We start from the raw sequence: 22728 nt of genomic DNA, 5'->3' as shown, positions 1-22728 counted from the left end.
TGCTCTCTAACCCTGAGCCCCCAGGTGACCTGCACCTGTGGGGGCCTCCCTACTCTGCTGCCCTCTTGTCAGCAGGATTTCCCGTGCCCCCGCCCACCACTGGGTCACCCTTTCTAACCCCTTCTGCATCCCATCCAGGGGGCAGTGGCCCACAATTCTCATCAGCTTTGACACACACTCCCAGGTCCCTGTCCCTGAGCCATTGCGGTTTTATCCAGAGAACACCTGCAGGGAACTGCAGCTCATCCACAACGCGACTCTTCTGGCTTCCGCTCAGCTGCATATTTTGCTAAAATCGCAATGTTTTATTTGCAGTTGGGGTTTTTTGTTGTTGTTGGGTTTTGGTTTTTGGTTTTTGTTTTTTTGGCTGGAGGAAATGGATTCAGACTGTGCTATGAAAGTGAGCCCACTCGATCTTGGGAAGCACGGGTCCTAGCAGTCTCTAGGGAAGAGGTGTGCAGGCGACGGTGCTTGGGAGGTGGCAAAACCTGCTTTCTAAGACATCCTGACGCAGAACCTTCTGATCGATTCCCTGAAGGGGATAGAGAACACAGACATGTCGGATTAAGGAATGGAATATGCTGGGCTGAGGAAGCAGCACAAAAAAATTGTGCAAAGACATAAAGTCCAGGAAGAGTTCAGGAAACCATGCAGACTATAGATCGAAGGGTACAGGAACACATGTAACAATACGATAGTTCTGTATTTTCTAAGCCGAATGAGCAGGAAGAGTTTGCAATTAACTGAACTAGGGAACAAAACAAACAAAGACAAAAAAAACCACCCCACTTTCTACCATGTGGCTTTCCTGCAAACCGCACTCCCCAGCCGCCATCCGGAGGAGCAGAGGAATTACCAGGACTGTCGCTGGTGTGATCACTGTCCTTATTACCATCGTGCTTGTTGTCCTCCCCCGGGAGGATCCTGATCATTGGAGGGCCCCAAGGCAGGAGGTAGAAGGCTGAAGCACGAGGGGAACATCTCTAGTTTATTTATTCATTTTGCAGAATTCTCAAAGTGCTGACCGCCGTGCTCAAAGTCTCCGCTGAACGCAGGCTGCACACACCAGGGTCGAGTCCTGACGGACTAATTATAGGCTCTTATGTGATTCGGAGCCTATTTCCCTCCTCTTCGGGGACAGTGTCCATCTCACCTTTCCCTTGGCAAGTGCCGTCCTGGGGATGTGCCAGTGAGCCAGCTGTCTGCAGGGTCACCGCCGACGGCTCAGAGGCAGCACCCCGCTTCTCTGCTTCTCGCCCAGACGCTCAGACCATGCTGAGGGCACCCCTGCCCCAGAACAGCCTTGGAATCACCAACTGTGAGACTCCACTTGCAGGGATCGCGTCTACAGCTTGTGACGAATCGTATCGGTGTCCATCTGTGGACACGGCTTCCGCAGGCATCAGTAACATCTCCCCCAAATGAACAGAAGACTGAATGCGTGAGTTCTAGCCTTCTTCATCTCCTTTATTCAGGTTCACTACAGAAGCTCCCTCTTAAAACAAAAATGACAGTGGCCCTCCTCGGTAACGCACGTGCCTGTTACTCTGCTTATCTGGGAAGCTTCACGTTCGTCTCTGCGAGCCGCCAACATCTCCCGCAGAAGAGTCAGCCTCCCCAAGCCGCCCACCCAAGACAGCTACCCCACGCCAACTGATGCCACGAAGGGCCCAAACAAGTCTCTTCGGGGGGACAATTTTTAGGAAGTGTGCAAAGAATGCAGGGTTGTCCGCACAAACTTGCAAAAGTATACCGCGTGGACAATCTGCAGCTATAAAAATATACACATACAAAAAGACAGCTACAAAATCATGGTGCCCGCTTTCTTCGATTTGCATTACAAAAAGTAGGGATTTTCCATTAAAGGTAAACTTTGAGGGGGGGGGGGCAGCAGTATAACCGTGATTCCCCTCCTCCCGATTTTCATGGGATGTCAAAGCACACTGAACCAGCCACTGAGGAGGGAAGGGATTAATCCTAATAATTCACGGGCCAAGGTGAGAAATTCAAGGTCCAAGGTCAGATAGTCATTCTGCTGTCAGTAAAAGTGTCATGAGTCAGAGAAGGAGGGAAGTATTTTAATACTGCCCTTTGGGTCTCTCTCTCTTTTTTTTTCCTTTCTTTTTTTATGCACTATGAATCACAACATAGTCATTGAGCCGCAGCAGACGGGCTCTGGAATATGCAGTGATGTGTGATCTCTGGCAGCCCCTACACATTCAATAGACAAAGTCCGACGCTTCCTACACAGAGTATTCCGTTGGGTTTGGCCCACAGCGTGTCAGCAGGAAAGGCCACTCAGGGACTCCTGTCTTGGTTCTAGTTTCTCATCAGGGGGTACTTTCTCCTTGATGAGAAGAAACACACCTGGTCCCCGGGCCTCTGTGGATGGCACAGGACAGGGTCGCAGGGCCCCGGGGAGTCTCCGCATAGAAGGCTGTGTCCCTTGGGCAAGGCCAGCTGGTGTTACTTGGCTCCGCAAGTGTTGATGTTTTTGCCATCCACAGCGTCTTCCACGAGGGAAATGTGGTAATCGGTGGACAGGGTGAAATGAGAAACACAGCCCACGAGGCCTCGCATGTATTGCCTGTTAGTGTGCACCGCGATTTCCCTCATTCCACCTGCCAGGAAGCAAGAGGGAGACGGGGTGAGCCAAAGGGGAGCCGGTCTCGTTAGGACACTCGAGTGTTTACTGACCAAGGTGTCCCCCGGCTGGCAGGATGAGTGAGGGCTGTGACCCCTCCGACTGCTCAGGGCAGAGCATCGGTCTAATTCATAATAACCCTTGAAGGAACATCGTATCGACCCGACACTCCACCAGAGTGCCCACCTCACGTGTAACCGCTGACCCAGCTGACCACTTGAAACCAAACAGTGCCTGGGCAATTGCGAAACGTTGTATAACATCAACGGAATGCAGCAGGTAGTTAAAGGTGATGTCATCTTAAACCGAAAGAAAGACACTGATACCGAAAGCTTTCAATTAAGTTCACTCTTAGGAAATATCATTTGGATAGAGATCTATTTTCGTGTGCATGTGTCTGCAGTAGCGGTTTCCAAACTATTTACAGAAATACTACTCATTCTGATTTTGAGAGGGAACAAGAAAGCTCCTCCTTCCTCAGAGGGAACTTTTGGGGCTATATTAAGCAGGTTCTTGTTCTATAAACAAGAAAAGCGTGGTTTTCCTGGTGGATCAGTCCAAAGCACAAAAGCATCTAAGTGCTTCCTGCCCCCTCAGCCATGAGTCAGAAGTTCAGAAAATGGAAGAACAGAATTATCTGGCAAGCTTCCCAATTTCCTAGTATTTGATCCGGGGAAGTGCACCTCTTTGGGGGAACCCCACCATGACAAATGGAGGCCTAACAAGAAGCCACTGGCGGAATTCAGAGTTGGTCAAAGGTCACTTACCCACATACAGAACTCCATTGCTGTTGAGCTGCCGCATCATGCCAGGTGACCTGCCTGTCCTGGCCCCATAGTCGTCCACTGTTATCTTTCCAGATTGGCCGTCCCTGTAGAAACCACCATCGTTGGTGCTTGATTCAATTATTCATTCATTTTAATAAAACTGTATTTAGGTACCTACTCTGTTCCAGGCACTATGCTAAATGATGGAGGTGCAAAAGTGAAAAAAAAAAATCCCTGGCCCTCAGGAGTTTATGGTTTCCCAAAGCAAACAAAAAAAATTCAAATTGTCCGTGACAACACTGTGTCACACCACGCCACGGCAGAGGAATGCCAGGATGCTGTGGAACACAGGAGGAGAGAGGGTCAGGAAAGCTTCAAGGGAGATTCGGTCCGAGATGGGCTTCGAAGGCCGGGTAGGGTCAGGTGAAGGAGGAGAGTAGCGCAAACAGGAAGTGGCAATGCCAAAGAGAGAAAAGATAGGGGGTTGGTACAGGCTGGGCATAGAGAATTCTGGAGGTGGGAGGAGAGTGGCCAGAAGCAGATGGTGAAGGGCATTTCTCCTGAAAGGAGCCAGAGAAGAACAGAACTGTAAGGAGAAGAGTGGTGGGGACATGGGGACACGGGGTGAGTTTGAACAGTATTCTAAGCAAAACGGGAAGGCAATGAAGCAGGTAAAGGATTACTCTAGGGGAGGACAAAGAATGGCTGAGAAGTTTCTAAAGGACCCAGAGAGTCGCCGCCCAAAAGTGACTCAGAGGACAGTGGAGTGGAGGGGTTCATCTGTGGCAAGGGCTTTGCCATTTTCTAAGCTGGTTTCCCAAACTATCTAGTCCCAGGGACCTTCTTCAAAAAACCAGCTGTTTGTATGGCTCTTGGAGGGCTGTACCAACCCAGGCTGTACTGTTTTTCTTTTTAGGAGTTCATTACTGATCTTCTAATATTCCTTTTTTATAGCAAACTGTTCTTGTTTCTTGGATCACTAGTCTCTCTTATCTCTTTGACAGTAGTAATATGTTTTATCATTTTTTTCATTCAAGTCTCTGTTTCCTTCAAATTGCTTTGTTATGTTGATTTGTTCTGCTATCCGTCTTTTACATCAGAGATTTTTTCAAATGCCTACTGATTCCTGACTGCCGCTTCACAGTTAAGTGAAGAGAAAAAGCACTGGAGTGCTTGGGTGGCTCAGTCGGTTAAGCGTCCAATTCCGAGCCCCACTATAGGCTCTGCGCTCAGCTGGGAGTCTGCTGGAGACTCTCTCTCTCCGTCTCCCTCCCTTTCTGCCCCTCCTCCCACTTGTGTGCACACTCTCTCTAAAATAAATAAATAAAATCTTTAAAAAAGAAGAAAAGCACTAAAAAGCAGACTGGAAGCTCTGTGAGCAGGATGGGTTCTGCTGACTGGGGCTTCGTAGTACTGGGAGCTGGCTCAATCATTTTCTTGGGGGACACCTGAATTTTCTACTTTCCTTACTGTGGGGGATAGGCCTGGCTCCCAGCATTCCGGAATCTCACTGAGGGAAGAATTATGGGGTTCTTAATATTCAACGTATGAGTGTGCATACAGTCCCGAGCTTTAATTTATTTAGTTTATACAGTACACAGTGGTCCAGTATTTAGTTATGCCTAGTGCCACCGGCTCAGAACCTTATTTTACTTTCTCCAGAGAACTGCCTTGCGTTATTTTCCCATGGGCAGGGAAAGGGCAGTGTGCCAGCTAGATGAGATAGAAAAGGGGCTTGGGTTCTAAGTCCTCAAGTAAATTCAAGTACATATTTTGAAATCAATCTTCCCGCTTTTAGCCCTTCCTTCACCTTCCAGAGGTTCCTGGCTCTACCCTTTTTTGGAGGATACGATAATATAAATCCAGTTGGCCAGGCCTCACATCTAGGTAGGAACTCTTCTAGTAATGAGCTTTAGAGGTAATTGTGTTCTGCCCTCACCCTCGAGAACGTACGCTGCCTCCCCACTTCGGATATGCTTTTTTAGAATCTCATACCTGAATGCTGTCATGGGCAATGCCCCCAACAGCTCGCCTTGCCTGACCTGCCTTTTCCACCCCCTTACCATTACTCTAAAAAATTCCATTTCCCCCCACTTTATTTTATCTAAGAATTTTTCGTTTTTTTACATCTCTGAAATGAGGCTATGCCTTATAATCAATGGCTCTTAGGTTTGAAAAAACATGGTATCAACTTCTAAGGTAATAAGTAATGGACGGGAGAGTGGGGTCCAGCAAGACCACTCCACCCACAGCCCATATGTGAGCTGAGAAGGAAACTGACCATGGTAGCCCCATGGTTCCCCTGCCTCACTCATGACCTCACCCACAGACCTCCCTGGGAAGGGCTATGGTAAATGCTCAGGGAACCGGAACCACAGACTTTATTCAGCTCAACTCCTGCAACCTTCATCCTACATGGCAAGACTGACATTTTTTTACAGAGCTAAGTTTGGGCCTGTTCTTTGGTTTCTCAGAATATACTGTTAAGAATATGGACAGAGGTTACTAAAACTAATTTTAAAGGAATGATTCACCCAAAGTTAATCAGAAGTCAGGGTAGTGACCTCTGTGAAGGGGGAGAAAGGTCACTGGGGCAGGGCATACACAGCTTCTAAAGCTCAGGTAATGAAATGTCAAAAAAAAAAAAAAATAGTGGACAATTGCCTACACAGTGAGATTTGAAGCTTTCCTCAAAGTCCACCGGCCCTGAAATCTGATCCCACTAGGGAGATCTAGATCTCACAAGACAGCAAGGCTCTCTTCCAGTTTAGCCATCAAAAAGTTCTGTCTCTGGAAGATCTCTGTCGAGCACAGACTTGGAAGGTCAGGCTCTCTGGCCTGTCGGTGTTCGGGAAAAGCAAGGGGAAAATTAGTCACAAAACGCCCTGAACGACCCGGGTCAGAAGCAGTAGGATGCCAGGCCGGTTGGGGAGCAGGACATTGGGGCCACAGGGACGTGGACAGCACATCCACTTCTTGCTGGGCTCCGGTTCTGTCTCAGCCTGTGGTGGGGACTCACCTAACAGCCTTGACTCGGTGCCACCGACCGTCACTGAAGGAGCCATTAACCATGATGGTGGCCACTCCACTGCCCAGGTTGTAGCTAACAGCACGAGAGAGAAACAGACAGAATCAAGTCACATACAGACAGACAGGCAACCACAAACGATTGTCATTGCAAATATTCCTTGGAACTCAGAATGCAGTTTCCTTAGTACAAAACAAAACAATTATTTGTAAAAAGCATTAGGTTTCCAGGCTAGGCCATGAATGATCCAAAACAAACAAACAAAAAAGTTCTCTTTAAATTCCAATCATAGTACAATATACGTAACACAAAATTCACCACTTTAACCATTTTCAAGGGTAAGTTAGGTTGTGTTGAGGACGTTTACATTGCTGTGGAAGAAATGTCCAAAACTCGTTTTATCTCGCAAAACTGAAGCTCTACACCCCTGAAATTACAACACCCCATCCACCCTCTCCCTGGCCTCTGGCAACCACCGCTCTGCTTTCTCTCCGTGACTCTGACTACTCGAGATACCTCACGGAAGTAGAACCAGTGTTTGTCTCTTTGTGAAAGGCTTCTTTCATTCAGCACAACGTCCTCAAGGTGTTTGTCGGTGGGTTTGTTTTGGCCCCGTGTACAGAAGCATCAGTCCTACAGCCTCAGGAGCAAGAAGGGCTTCATCATTTGTAATGTGTTGTACTAGGTCAAATACTATCTCCCCAAAATTAATGTTCACCCAGAACCTCAGAATGTGACCTTATTTGGAAAGAGAGTCTTTGCAGATGTAATTAGTTAAGATGAAGTCATCCTGGGTTAGGGTGGCCCTAAACCCAATATGTCCTCATAAAAAAGGGGAAATTTGGGGGACACAGAGACAGAGACACGTAGGGAAGAACGCCACATGAAGATGCAGGCAGAGATTGGAATGGTGCATCCGTACACCAAGGAACACCAAGAATTGCCAGCAACCACCACTACCTGGCAGAAAGGGATAGAACGTTCTCCCTCAGAGCCCCCCCACCGAAGGAACCCACCCTGCCAACACCCGCGTGTCGGACCTCTCTCTGCAGAGCTCTGAGAGAATACATTTCTATTGTTTGAAGTCACCCAACTTGTAGTAATTTGTTACGGCAGCTCTCAGAAACTAATACATGTGTTTTCACTTTCTGAAAAACAAAGGAAAACAGAACACGGCGGAGTGGGCTGAGCCCCAAAGAGATCAGAAGAATCTGCCTAAAATCCCGAGGCTAATGGATAGGACTGAACTTGGTATCTGATCTGCTCCTCCCTCCCCGTTACTCTGATACCAGCCCCCCTCAGGAACTTTGTATTTTCTACGTCAGTTTCCAGATGCCCTCATACCCTACGGGTCTCAGAAGATGTGCACGTGCTGTTTACCAGAGAGAAATGTCCCTCTCAGTCCAGTGCTCATTTAATAATTCTAGTTTAATTCAATTCAACAAATATTTCGTGAGTGACTACTCCAGGCTGGGCACTGGGCCAACTGCCTAGACCTCCCCTTGATAATGTAATAAAGCCTAACATAATCACGCTTTTCAAAGAAAATGTGTTCCACCAGGGCACCTCTCTCCTCAGCTTATAAGAGGACATGGCTCTCCGTGACTTCATCGGCCAAGAAATAGGAATGTTGAAAGGAAACCTGGATTAGTTACTGAGCTCTTCCATGCACTTACTCTGAGAAAGGAGCAAGAAGAGAAAGCACTTGGCTTTCCCCAGGGAAAGCATGATGGGTCCTTTCTGTAATCATGGAGGCTCCAAGGAGTGACCCAGCCCATTAATACCGAACCAAGCACACAACTTGGGTGACCTGACAAGCTAGGAAACACAGCTGTCACTCTGATCCTGAAAAGTTTAGGGCTTCCTAATGAATTTTCCCACATCCATTGTCTCCTTGTAAGAAGCAGCCTGGAGGTGGGATTTTCAGATTTAATTATTTAGTGGCCAAATAACTTTTGGAAGAAACGAATGAGGATGAAGCAGGGCTGAGAGCTGGTTGGCACAATGGAGCTGAATCACCAGGCGTGGCTTGAATGAAAGGCAGAGCAGGGCAGTACAAAGAGCATGGGCATTGGATTAGACTAGCCTGCCTTGATTCCCAGTCTTGTCAATGACTAACTCTGTGACCTTGGCCATTTGCCCCATCTCTCTGAGACTGTTTCCTCATCTGTGAAATGGGGGTAACAATGCCTTCCCTAAAGGACTGTAGGGAATAGTACATAAAAGAGGATGGCAATAGTAAGATCCAAACAACCCCACCACCCCAATATATGCAGTCTTTAATGCAGCTCACATTCGAGGTTGACAATATATGCGGAGGAACCAGGAGTAAGGGGAAAGTTGCCACCAACAGTTAAACTCATCAAGCCTCTTCTGGAAGAGTAGTCATGTGTGAGAGTGAACCAACGGGCTGTAAATATGTAACGAAAAAGGTCAGGAAAACCCAGATCTCAGAATCAAGGTGACTTGGGGATAATCTCAGGGACGCTAGACTGGAACATGATTGTGACCCAGTGAATGGAAACCTTTTAGGTGTGTTTGGACAAAAGACAGGCTTTCTTCTGTTCTCCAACCTGGTAACGCTCCTGTTCATGCAAAGAGCCAGAACGTGCTCAAGGGAGTCAACAATGACCCTAGAAGCCAGGAATCTAGCCCTCATTGGGGGTGGAGGTTGGGGAGGCAACTCAGTTGGCCTCTCCACGGCCTGACTCTCCAACAGCCCCCACCACTCTATCCCACCCTCCAACTACCCTCCTGCTTCCCCAGACACCCTGTCACCCTGCAATATCTCTTTGTGTTTTTTTGTTTGTTTGTTTGTTTTTTTAACAATAATAAAGACCAAGAACAGATGGTTACCTGCATTGGGAGAGGGCATGGGGGAGCTCTCTGGGTGTGAGAAATGTTCTCTATCTTGTTCTGGGTGGTGGTTACACAGGTGTCTACATGCTTAAAAATTTTTCAAAGTTATCAAGCTGTACACCTAACATTTCTACACTCCATGTAAGTTATACCTCAGTTTAAAAAGAAAAGGTAGAAACATACGAATGAATGAATAAATGCACAGATGAAAGCATGTCTGGCTTCTCTATCAATGCCTTGTGAATCTGGTTAGCATAACTTGGTTATTCTGATCCAAATTTACCTGCTCAACTTGCTGTGCACAGGAGGCTATGGGGCTGAGCACTGAGGTGGGCCACCAGGAAGGGCGACCAGGTGAGGTCTTTTGGAAACCATGTGGCTGTCTCCATGTGGTGACCCCCCCCAACTTAGTCGTACCCCCTTTGAACTGCACCACAGGGCATTTTGCTAATGTCAGATCTCTTCCTTTCATCTGTTGCATGGGAATGTTACCAAGGTCACATGGAAGTAGTGGGAAGCCTGTCAATCAGGTGGTTTTCACAAACCTGTTCACTGGCTTTTAGACCCCATACACAATCATAAAACGTAATGAAACAAAACCACCCAAACTATACTCAGCTGAACACTTTGACTCCCTTTCTTCTACTTAATCATGTACATAGACACCCAGAAAACATTTGCTCCAAGGTAACAGTTTTAATAATCAGTACCACTAACAGCTGGATAGGCCAGACCCTGCACTAAGCCCTTCACATGAATTAACTCATTCAGTCCACACAACTGTTTGCTTCTAGCTTTTCCAGAGAGGCAGGGTAACTCGCCCCATGTCACGTGGCCATGGAAATGGCACATGTCTGACTCCAAAGCCCAGGCAGGTGACCATTTCAGACCCTGTTTCTTAGGGCCTGGTTCCTGATCGTTTCCAATCGGATTCTGGTGCCCACGAGGCCCTGGGCCATCAAAATCTCTGGGGGGGGGGTCCCAGGAATCGACCTCTGAAACCAGTCCCCCACCCCACCCCGCACTGACTCTGTACATGGACATTCCAAACCAAAGGCCTGCATCTGAACTCCTTTCCATGTCCGGCCTCCCGCAGTGCTTCCCACCTCTGTGCAGGGTGAATGGACGCGGCAAGTGACAGCCCAGAGGAAGGAAGCGCAGCAGAGGCAGCGACGCCGCAGCTCCAGGCCCAGGGACCCGGCGGGCGCAGACGTCTGCCTCCGTGGGGGGCAAAGCCGGGCGTCCTTCACACACAACACAGCCACGACTCCAGGCTAAGAGAAACACACCGGGCCCGTTTTCAGAATCCTGAGGGAGAACTGGTAACAGAAGAAAAATGTCTGGGATGCAGGGGAGCTGTCAGAAGGGTGTCCCGGGGGTGTGGGAAGTGGGGGCTGGCCAGCTGCGAGAGCCCAGAGCCGGTGGGAGTTGCGCGGTGGCCCTGAGCACAGTTCCCCTGTCCGGGGCCGGCGGTTTAGGGGGGAAGCTGGGCCTCCCACCCACGGCTGAGCTACTGTTTCAGTTCCCTTTTCTGGGCACAATCAAGTACTTGAGGCCTTGGTGAGGTTAACCACAGGAAAACCACAAGAAAATGGCTTCGCGGCAGCCAGCCTGAAACTGGGGTGTGAAGAGCTCTGTGTTTGACCTCAGGGCCAAGGGGGGAAAGGGAGCCGAGACGGGGAGAGCTGCTCCCACCGGCCAGCCTGGAGCCTTCAACCACACGGTCTCTCACAAGTCCCCGACGATCACAGGATTGCGTCCCTCAGCACGCTCTGCTGTTTAGGGGCAAGCGTGATGTTGGACAAGTGACATTTCCTCTCAGATGCCTTTTATTCAAACTGAAAAGACTTACATTATTCTACTCAGGCTGTCAGTAATCCCCGTGCATGATCCACAGAAGCCCCAGAATTAAATCTTCGTCTTTTCCACAGGTCAGTCATCTTTGTTTTTGATTCCAACTGATTCTATATATTTAGTGAATTTGTGCTAGTCCCCGGAGGGGGACTGAAAGAAGGAAAAGCCAGAGAAATTCCTACCCCCATAGAGCAGACAGACCATCTAGAGACCAGGCAGGGGTTTCAAACCTTAGAGAACACAGAATCACCTGGAGAAACAGTGAAAACAGACTGCTGGGCTCCACCCCTAGAGCTATTCTGTTCAGTAGGCCAAGGGTGGGGCCTGAGAATTTGCATTTCTAACAAGTTTCCAGGTGACACTGATGCTGCTGGTCCAGAGACCCTGCTCTGAGAATCGTGGGTCTGGACAAGTTATTTCTAACCTCAAACAAGGGTGTATCATCACAATCTCTACAGAAACTTTCTCATGTCATGTAAGCCAGCCCGCCCACTGTGGTGGGGAGAGGTGGTCTAGGTAATCCTTTATCTACTGCATTTGCTCCAAGGTAACAGCTATCCATTTGACAAATTTGGGAACAGTCTCAAGTCACTCAAAAGAGGTTAGAACTTCCAGGACCGGGGGGCGCCTGGGTAGCGCAGTCGTTAAAGCGTCTGCCTTCGGCTCAGGGCGTGATCCCGGCGTACCGGGATCGAGTCCCACATCGGGCTCCTCTGCTATGAGCCTGCTTCTTCCTCTCCCACTCCCCCTGCTGTGTCCCCTCTCTCGCTGGCTGTCTCTCTGTCACATAAATAAATAAAATCTTTAAAAAAAAAAAAAAACTTATTTGAAAAAAAAAAAAAAAAAGAACTTCCAGGACCGCCTTATCAGTATCACCCAAGAAGCATTTACAAAAATCCAAATGTTGGGCTGATCTACTGACACGTGAGTCCGTGCTTTGTGGGGAGAGACTGGAAGGCAGGCATTCTCCTTCCCAAGGCCGCACAGCTAACAGGGAGCAGACTCAGAATTTACGGGCAGGTCCCTCGACCTTAGCTGCTCACATCTCTCTGAGCTAGTTTGAGCTGAGTCCTCACATCCACGCTCAGCACTATCAAAGTCCTCTTTCTACTACATTCTAATCTGCAAGTGGGGAGCATGTGGCAGCAACATACTAGAACAGGGGTCAAAAAATGTTCTGTAAAGGGCCAGATGATAAATACTTAAGGCTTTGCCATAGAGTCCCTATTGAAACTACTCAAGTGTGCCACCATAGCATGAAAATAATCAGATAATATATAAATGAATGCGTATGGCAGAATTCCAACATAACTTCATTTACAAAAACGGGTGATGGGCTGGATTTGGCCCTCAGGCTAAAATTTGCCGACTGATGCTCTAAGAAGGGGGATGCTGGAAAGAAACACCAGGAGCCTCAAATACGCCTGGACCTTCAGGCAACAGTCCATTCCAGCAGACTGGGGGCTGGCTTACTTCGGCATCCCTCTGTTTGGGCATGATCAGCACTGTCTGCGAAAGATCGCAAGGTGACGCTGAAGACAACTGGCAAGGGGTTACCTGAACACCAGGGCTCCGTCTTGAAGGCCCAAGGAAATGAAGTCACTGTTGGGTTTCATGGGGCTATCTCCTCTCCACATCAACAGACCATCTTTCGCAGTTGTCTTAAACCTCATGAATGCATTCGATCTTGATCCGGATACCCTGGGGAAAATCCATAAACAATTGCCACAGATCAACCAGTCCAGTCTCCACCAATGTCCACTCTGAAAAGTCTCAGTTTTGTCTGCCGGCCCCGAGGAGCCAGGTGGAAGGGTAGTCTGGCATTTCTGACACGTACTACCAGGAAATTAAAAATGGCATCACCACCACAAGCTATATGATGGCCTAAAATTCTGGATTACTCATTTTGTAGCAGTATCCCCCTCCCCACACGTGGTGAAACTCCACGAGAGGGCACCTGATGAGTCACAGATTAGCCAGACTCTGGCCACTGCCAGCCTCGAGGCTGTACATCCAAGATACACCTCAGTCTTCCCTCCTTCCTGTCCCACCCACAAGGGGCCTTGGAATAGCGTTCCTCATTCCATAATTGCCAAGAGGTTCAAGTTGGCAGCTCTCTGGGCTATGGTCATGGCTAGGGATGGCCCGCTCTGTCACTGACTATCCTTGAGGGAAGAGAAGGGGTGACTGGACAGGGGGCAGAGTGTCAGACAAGGCAGGTGGTTAGATGGGATAACAGTCTTGAGAGCTGCTAGGGCGGAGGCAGGGTGGAGAGGAACAGGAAGCTGAGAGGAACGGAGGGGTGCTTACACAGGTCAGCTCCTACCCCTACAGCCATGGCTGGGGACAGGATCACACGCTTATGGGTTCTTATCAATTCTTGGGAACAGACTAATTCAGAAATCTAGTCTCACTAAGGTGAACAGGGTTTCACCTGATATAAGGAGAGAAGCGAGCATGAGGTCTTTAAATAAAAGGCGAGATAACAGTAAACATAATTCAATATTGCTCCTGATACGGCACTACTGGGAAAGTCTCCTTTTCTATTTTCTTATCCCTTGTACCATCCCTGTCTCACCTACCCGCTCAGGAGCTACAGAGTGTATTCATTACAGACCCTCCTCTACTTACTGTGGGGTGACACTCCGATTAACCCATCATAAATTGAAAATATCCTAAATCGAAGATGCATTTAATACACCTCACCTACTGAACACCGTAGCTTAGCCCAGTCTACCTTAAATGTGCTCAGAACACTTACACTAGCCACACTACAGCAGAATCGCCTAAAACAAAGCCTGTTTTCTAGTAAAGTGTTGACTATCTCAGGTAACTTACTGAATACCATACTGCAAGTGAAAACCAGAATAGTTGTTGTACGGGAACAGAATGGTCGTAAGCGCATCGGTTGTTCATGCTCGTGATGGTCGGGCTGCACGGGAGCGGCGGCCACTGCCACTGCCCAGGACCGTGAGAGAGGATCCTATCACACATCACTAGCCTGGGAGAAGATCACAATTCAAAATTCAAAGTATGGCTTCTAAGGAATGCACATTCCTTTGGCACCACAGTGAAGCTGAAAAGTCATTAAGTCGAACCATCAAAACGCGGGGACTATCTACAGTGAACAGTGGAGGGGACTCTTGTCTAGGCTTCCCAGAACCTGACCAAGTTTACCTTCCCCATGCAGGGCCTCAGAGTGAAGCAGGGAGAAGGAGGGTCTGTAATGGTGACTTTGCCACCAGGCCAGGTGCAGAGAATCCAGTCCTGGTCTACTCCCTAGAGACCTGCTTTTTTCTATCTTTTACTCCGGGGTCCTTCCTTCCCTCACTCGCTTTGGATACACTGATTAGCGTAAGCCAATCATAATGGCTCCATTTCTCTTGCTGTGATTGGTTTAAGGGTGGGCACGTGACTGATACTGTCCAATGACACAGAGGAAATTTATCAGAAGGATTCTAGGAAAGATTCTTTTCGAGTTGCATGAAAAAAAATTTTTCCTTCCACTGAATATTGCCCTGACATATAGCCATTTTATGAGCATCTTATGGACAGCCGTCTTATAACCACAAAGAGAGTGCCGCCGGAGAATATCCTGAGGATAACAAGGTGGGAAGATGGAAGAGACTTAGGTCTTTGATGATACAGTTGAATCTCTGAATTAATCCATCCAGGAACCAGTCTAAGTCTGGACTGCTTGTTACGTGATCTAATAAATGCCCTTCGTGTTGAAGACATTTGAGCTGAGTTTTCTGTTACTTGCAGCCAAAGGCATTCAACTGAAACAGACCCTGATCTCAACTTTTACTTGCAGCTTCACACACATGCATATAGACGTGCACGTACACGCATGTACACAATTGTTTTGGTTTGGGGCCCTGTACCTCCCATTCTCACCGAACTCCTCTACTCCCCCAAACCACCTGGTGCCTCGTACTAAGTCCCAGGGGGCTGAAGGCTTGCGCCCCTTTCACAAGGTCTTGTTTTCTGGAGACTGAATGCCCTTGCATCTTAGGGGAGAAAGGGCTGAAGAAGGAAGAAGCTCTCTCTGGGCTGGGAATCTATTTTGTCTAAGGCTCCATGCAAAGACAACCTAGATAAACACAACATGCGATTAAAGAAATAAAGTGATGTCCGTCTGGTGTGCTTTCAGAGTTACCAGGTACATCCAATGCCCTGGGAAAATTTCTCTCAACCACTTTTGTTCCTTGAAAAGCCCCCAAACTCTACCCTAAGAACTGGGTGCCTTTAGCTTAAAGCTTTGCCTTAGTCTGTTAAGATGTAATCAACCTGAAGAAGAAGGAAAATTCTAGAATGATGGTGCTGGTGGGAGGGTGGGGGATGGCACCCTATAAACTACAAAGAACTAGAGGAGGAAAAAGAAAGAGAGAAGGGCAAGGTGGAAGCACCACAGATGAGTTTGGCTAACGTGAGGACTCTAACTATGGCCAGCCTTTCCCTTGTCATGTGAGCACGCGATTCCAAACCAGGAGCCTGGACTCCAGAGCAGGGGTAGGAGCTTCTGCCACCAGGCAAGAAAAGCCATGGCTAGGACCTGGGCATCTCCTTGGACCAGGCTTTTGTATCCGCATGAGGAGAGCTGAGAAGCCCCTCACTGAACTGGCCAGAGCCTGAAGAAGATCGTGGAGCTTTGCCGAGGAAGACCAAGGTAGCCCATGGACTTGAAGACTGTCTGGTGGCAGGGCTGGGGGGGCACTTACGCTGCTGGCTCCAGGCAGGGCTGCACGCTATGGCCACAGGACAGCACGAAGCTAACTGCCCCCCCCGAGGGGGTGGGAATCACACTCAGAACCTCAGCTTGGAGCATGTCAAGTTCTCACTGCTTCTCAAAGCCCGGATACTGGAAACCCTGGGGCTAGGCATGCTCCTCTCTCCAGGCCCTTTGACCAGAAAGGGTCTGGGTTGTTTGTAACAGTGTTGTCTGAAAGGCAGTACTTTTCAAGTCTAGTTTGGTTTTGTTGTTTGTTTTGTTCTAGTTTCTATGTTTATTTTGTGGGGGGCTTCCCCCCCCCCCGAGGCCATGGCTCAAAAGCCTTCTCTGAGAATTATCTCTGGCAAGTAAGATAAGGAAAAGTCTTGGGAAAGACTTTGAGAAATCGATCCCTGCAGAGATAAGGAAGGTGCCCACTGTAACTTATTACCTCTTGAGGATATCTGGGTTGTCGTAGACCAGGTAGCTGCGGCCAATAAATTGTGGGATCTCGATGGCTTCTGTGATGGCTGAGATAGAACAGAAAATGGAGGTTACATGGTATAAGGCTCTCTTGACCCCAGCCCTCCACCACAGGGCAGGAAAATACAAAGGAAGCCAGCTCCTGGAAATGGGACATTTAACAACTTGTCAGCCCCTTCCTCTTGGCTGCCCACACACTTGGCCAGGTCTGGAGCTGCCTGTCATGGCCTGGGGTTGGTGTCTCCCTGTGGTCGCCTGCCTGGGGCTGGCTGTCACTGTGATTGGCCTCGGCACTGCTGAGAAGTCCTTGCAGTATGCTGAAACTTGAACTGCGCCCAATTATTCTTGGAAACCAAAGAGCAGGTCTTGGGCCATGTGGGGAACAGCTGGGAATAACCCTAGATATTCTCCAAGGGAGGCAGAGAAAACAATCCCAAACAAAGCCCACCAGGATTTCATTATCCGAAGCCAATCTGCCCCAGAACTCCCACTCCTTCAGCCACGACCTTAAGAGATTGGTGAACTAGGGATTGGTGAACTAGGGATAAGGCTTTGGCTCATTTTTTTACAAATTACCTTCCAGTGTCATGTTTTACAAGATCTTCACCAAATTCTCATGAAGTAGCAGGGAGTATGAAGAAGGGTTGGTTATTCCCATTTTACAGAAGAGGAAGACGATGCAAGGGAATCATCAAGGATTTGCCCAAGATCACACAGCTAAGAGAGCAAAGACCATAAACCAGACGGGCTCTCCTTAATTCTGGCCCTCAGCCCACCTTGGACTTCCCAGTATCTTAGAAGTGTATTTCCTTCTTCCTAATGTCTCATCCCTTTGTTTTCCTAAGGAATCACCCTTTTCCACAGAGCAGTATCTTTCTCCTCTTTAGAAAGACACAGAAGTGACCGTTCAAGGAAATTAAGATAAAATGAATCTCATTTTCAAAGAAATGTGCAAAACGAGAGAGAATAAGCCAGCTTATAAAGCCAGTTAGAGTGTCACAAAAATCTGTGGTAGATGCAAAGCTGACTCTACACCCAGGAGAGAAAATGTAAAATTATTTGACACTATGAACAGTAGGAGAGCTTAAACTTAACTTCTAATCATGAAAAGAGAGATACAGAGAGAAAGGAGAGAGAGAGGCAACAGCAAACCCCCAAACCCAATGACATTGGGTTTGAGCCCAAGGATGACATCCTCTGTTGGCTGGTCCCCCACGGCAGGTTCCCACAGTGTTTTCATAAGAAATAAAAATAAAAAAAGGAAGGAAGAAAGGAAGGAGGGAAGGAAGGAAAGGACGAAGGGAGGGAGGGAGGGAAGAAAGAAGGAAATAAGAAAAGCAAAGGAAGAGAAATGAAACATTAATAATTTCAGAGGTAACTCTGAAGAAATTGCTTTAGTGCTCTCTGACACATCACAGCTCCAGACGGGGGGCTGCCAGCCTGGGGGGCCTACTGGAACCAAGAAAGCTCTAGTACAGGAGCCTGCACATACCCGTGGGCTTCCTAGCCACGCTTTCAGTTACTTGTGGTTGGCCGTGGTCCAGAGGCAGACGACCCTCCTCCTGTGAGAAAGTCAACAGGAGCCTCACGCTAGGTCACCATGCCCGCGTCATTGCCCTCACTTCATCCCACCGAACAGGCATTTCCTCTCACAGCATCACCAGAAGGGTGAGCACGGTCCAGTAAGATATTTTGAGAGAGACCACAGCCACACAACTTTGATTACGTATGTCGTTATAAGTGTTCCATTTCATTATCCGTTATTGTTGTTCACCTCGTACTGTGCCTGAATCAGACACTACACTTATCGTAGGTAAGCATGTCCAGGAAGAAAGAGAATATAGAGGCCTCTGCACTGTCTGCGGTTTCCGGCATCCGCTGGGGGTCTTGGCAGGTGTCGCCCCCACCTCCCCGCAGATAAGGGGGGTGGGGCTACTGTAGCTTCAAATTCTGCCCACACCACCAGCCTCTCTCCCTTCTGGGTAAAGTGGGTAAGAGGAAGAGGGGAAGAAAAGGAAGGGAAGCAGAGAGAGGAAGAAAGAGTGGGCTGCAGAATAGCAGGAGCTGGGAGACAAAAGAACAGGAAGAAGGAGAGAGCGGGGAAAGGAGAAAAGCAGCTGCCAAGGAAGGAAAGGAGAGCCAGGTGCACGGGCAGCCTTCACGTGGGGGAAGGAGAAGGAACAAGGCTGGGAGGGAAGGACCCAGAGGAGTAGAAGTGGAAAGGAGAGGGCGAGGGAGGAAGAGGTAAAAGGGGGCAGCTTGTAGGCGGGATGCAGGCCCCTAACTTCAGGATCTGTGTTCCCAGGAGGGAAAAGGAGAGGCTATTCAAGCTGTCAGAGGAGCTGTTCCCAGAGCTAAACCTAGCCAAGGCTCCCCCACTGGGTCTGGCTCACCCCCAGGGTGAGAGGCACAGGCAGGGCCTATGCCTGCTATTACTGGCCATGGGCTTGGGCCTGCGGCCAACAGCCATGTTCCCCTGGACTCCTTGAGATGGTCAGGATGTGCTTGTCACATGTCAGCGGTGCACACAGAGAGCCTCAAAGAGGTCTGTGTGAGCGCCGTCCAGCTGCCTGCTGAGCCCCCCAGCTCCGGGGTTCAGGCGCTTCCCCAAGTCCAGCTGGGGGACAAGCGAGTGCCCTCTCAGGGCTGGTGGCTTTAGAGGAAGGATTCCCGCCTCTCCGGTAGAGCGGCCGAGTCGAGTCGCACACAGCTCACCCCGGTCACCCTCTGCCCTCTGCATGCCGGGGGCCTGCACTGTGCCCGGCGCCGGGCCAGAGCCCTCCCTGGCAGAGCCAGAGCGCGTTTGCCGTGTCTCGTGGAACGTACTGTACTTACTATTGAGGCAGTGGTTCCCACACTCTGCCGGGTGCCAGCATGCAACAGAACAGGGAAAGTCAGAATTCCACAGTCATTGTAAAATCCCAGACACCTTGGTTGCAGATCACTGGAAACCAGCCTTGTTTCCCTCATAAAGCCCTGCGAGGGCCCAGCCCGTCCTCTTAGGGGAATGTGAGTATGAATCCCACAGGAACCGCTGGAATCTTTCTCAGCACAATTAGCACCAACTCCTCTCCCTAAGTCTCCACTTCATCGGGGGGGTGGGATGGGGGTGGACCAAGAAGGGACTTTGGAGGCTCCCCTGACTTTGAACTAACAATCCCCATTTATTCTAAACCTGGAGAAACAGTTCTTTGCTAAAGAGTTACTTACCTTGTCAATGATTATTACTTTTCTTGCCTCTAGGCTACATGTGAAAGAGGAACGATAAGCCAGCCAGCTGCCTCTTTTCTCTCTGTAGTGGAAAAACATCCCCCCAATTCCCACCCCACCCGCCCTTTGCAAGATTCCAGAGCCCTGCTTATACTGCGATTAACAGAGGGCAGGGGAACGCTCCAGGAATGACCCGACTGAATATAAAACGGTGAAAATATACTCAGTGCAGGCAGTATCTATGGATAAATATTAATTCTGTACTAGAACACTAGAGCTGGAAGTGACCATCTAGCCCTTTCCGGCCCTTTGTAGTTTATTTAAATATTGTAAACATAATGATATTTTATCCTAACCCAATTTTTCCTACATTGTCTTTTCCTCTGCAGCAAAGGCAGTAGTCGAAAGTGTTTTTGTCACGTCTTCACATTTATACCTAAAAGCTTGTGCCATCTGCCGACACAAAAAAATACCCCAATGAATAGCAGCCTCCAAGCCAGGCAAAGCAAATTTTCCACTTGAGGGACTTGAAATTCCCAACAGACTATAAAGAGCTGATGGAGTGCTGGCTCTTTCTTAGTCACGGGACCCCAGAGAAGGAAGGACCCGGGGGGTTGGAACCTGACTTTCCCAACAGCAACCTAATGGACGGCCACCCAGGCCAAGGCAGCATCCTCCCTTGCCGGACAGTTCTACTTGGTCCACAATCCTTGGTTCCATGACGCTGACTCTGTAGTAACAACCACGAAATACCTTTCTCTCCAGGACCAGCCTGCAACTCTCTCATGATCGACCTCCAGGCTGAACACCCCCACATTGTTCCATTGTTGAATGATACAACATGCTAAGGAAAAAAGTCCCTATAGTCTGCATAAGGAATATGTTGTATTAATTTGTGTTTTTATATACTGAGTGTTCTTAAATTATGGCCTATGTTTACTGAAGCTGTACACTGGGACCAGAGAAAGTTAAAATCATCTAAATCAGACCTAGCAATGTGCTTTGAGTTGACTACATACAATAGAAAACATTTGAAATGTTGTGTTTGTGGTAGATGTGTAATGATGAGGCAAGATCTGATCCCGTAGGACTGAGAACTGTGCGCCCAAGCCCGGTTCACTGTCAGCTGGGTGCCCTCCTGCTGCAGAGAAACACCCCCATCTAGCGGCCTGACGGGTCCTGCACGCTCTGAGTCCAAACTTGTCAGTAATGCAGGGAAGGGAAGGGAGGACCAGGGCTCAGAGTTCTTTCTCAAATGGGCTGTGTGCTCTTGGTTGGGAGAAGCCCCAGGGAAGACAGCTGCATCCTGTATCCCTGTCTTGGGCACTCAGATCACAGCCAAGGTGCTAAGAAGCCCCCCAGAAGAGAGAGCTATTTACACTGGGGTTACTACTCCGTATTACCCAAGCTTACCTGACCACAGAACCCCATTCCCATTTTGTGTTTGTGAATGTATGTTGCCTGTCTTTGCATGTGTGCTCAAAACAGCCATTAACATTTCTTAGAACCTAATTATGTACATGAGCTTCGTGAAATTCTGCTTTAACTTACTAGTAACTTACTTGTATACAAAAACTCTGAGGGACCGGACACAAGACGGATAAACTTGGATGAGAGTAGAGAGAAGGGAGAAAAGAAATCTCTAAGGATGGGGCATATCTTTTCTGAGGAGGGAGGCCTTGGTGACACCCCTCTGGTGAGATGAGAAGGGGGTTTCAGTATTGGGGTACTCTATGGGGTACCTAGATTTGAGGTGGCAGAAGGCACCTAAGAGTGAGAACCCCCAAATGAGAGGGGAGGGGACCACCAAAGTCAGGCCTTATGATTTCTGTAGGCACCTGAAGTTAGAAGTAGGCTGGGAGTTAGAAGAACTTCTGGCTTCTCCTGTCCTGGTGGGTTCCCCAGGTTGGGGTGGGGAGGTCCAGTTTTCCGTAGCTGCTAATTCTATAGGGAGCCCGCAGTGCCCCGGGAGCAGTGAGGAGCTCAGGGGGAGCTTGATGCCCACTTCTGTCTGGGCTCAGCCTTGCAGGGACAAAGGGTGAGGTCCCCAAACCACTGTGATGGTCTGGGTGTCTAGACTACTCCAGAATTTCCCTGAGTTTCTGGTTTCAATCCTCCTGTGCCACCAAGAGGTGAGAAGAGGTGCCAATCTCCCAAGGAGGGCCCTGGTGGAAACTGCCTGTGTGCCACAAACTCCCTGACCAGGTTAGAGAAACCCAGACTCACTGGGGATCCCCAAAGCTAAACTGCTGTTGGAGAAGGTGGTATGGATTGAATGAGGCCTGATGCTGGTGTGACGTCTGCAGTGTTGCTCAATGTAAAAGGACCGCTTTCTCTCCCAGAGGGAATACTAAGGATAGGTTCTTGCTTTTGAAACATGTCCGGTTATCAGGGAGAAAAAAAAAATCCAGACTTTTAAATATAGAAAGCTATGGATCACCTTGCTGGATTAGACAAAACTGTCTCCTGTCTACCTGCCAGGATTCATCCTGACAACCAAGAATGGCTTCTGAGCATTCTTGGTCTCTCCCACCAAGAATCTAACCAAACTTCTAGAATGTTCTTCTGCATCTTTGTGGGATAGTATAGCTGCCTATCTCTCTCCCTTCTCTTTCCAATCCTCACCCAGGACTAGATGTTCACCCAATACTATAAGCAGTCTGTGCGGCAACTGTACTCTACCACGTGCCCGCTGGGGCCTGGAAAAAATTGTCCTTAAAGGCCTAACCTGCACCCAGACTTCCATTAATGCCCTCAAGCCATGTAACAGGAGAAGAAATGACGTACTATGGGCCACCCCCCCATACGTCAACCTTCCCACGAGCAGCAAGAGCTGCAAATTTGGCAGAAGCACTCTCTTCATTTCAAAGCATGAGGAAATACTGATACAACACCAGGGGAGCTGATAGTCAGCCTGTGTTTTACTCTGGGCTCAAGCCTAGCATGTTCCAAAAAAAGAGGCCTAAACAACCCCTGGGATCCTCCAGCCGCTGTCCCTTCCCTAGGACCCTGCCAGGATACCCAGGCCCTCCCCGGAGCTCTGACACCTCGTGCTGGTGACACTTGCTTCTCACTGAACCCGAACCCACAGTTACGAAGCTATAAATGTGAGCACTTGATATCTGTTACTGCCAATGTTCTGCAGCAGAAAACGAGGGTTAACAAGATCACA

At 48.8% G+C, this 22728-nt stretch overlaps 1 protein-coding gene across 2 annotated transcripts in view; it reads right to left on the bottom strand.

The window, feature by feature from the left end:
• Nucleotides 1-1446: 1446 nt before the first annotated feature.
• EGFLAM (EGF like, fibronectin type III and laminin G domains) overlaps nucleotides 1447-22728 on the bottom strand; it is a 250445-nt gene continuing 229163 nt past the window's right edge. For both annotated transcript variants that reach the window (XM_044387045.3, XM_026506843.4), the window contains 5 exons: nucleotides 16315-16393; nucleotides 12710-12853; nucleotides 6431-6514; nucleotides 3412-3515; nucleotides 1447-2621 (listed from right to left, as the gene is read on the bottom strand). In XM_044387045.3, coding sequence (XP_044242980.2) covers nucleotides 2467-2621; nucleotides 3412-3515; nucleotides 6431-6514; nucleotides 12710-12853; nucleotides 16315-16393 — 566 coding nt within the window. In that variant the 3' untranslated portion in view covers nucleotides 1447-2466. The remainder of the gene's footprint in view (nucleotides 2622-3411; nucleotides 3516-6430; nucleotides 6515-12709; nucleotides 12854-16314; nucleotides 16394-22728) is intronic.

The sequence above is a fragment of the Ursus arctos genome, unplaced genomic scaffold (assembly GCF_023065955.2).
Source record: "Ursus arctos isolate Adak ecotype North America unplaced genomic scaffold, UrsArc2.0 scaffold_15, whole genome shotgun sequence".
In the NCBI taxonomy this organism is placed as follows: domain Eukaryota; kingdom Metazoa; phylum Chordata; class Mammalia; order Carnivora; family Ursidae; genus Ursus; species Ursus arctos.
Note: the sequence above shows the minus strand (reverse complement) of the source record. Positions and strands in the feature narration are given on the sequence as shown.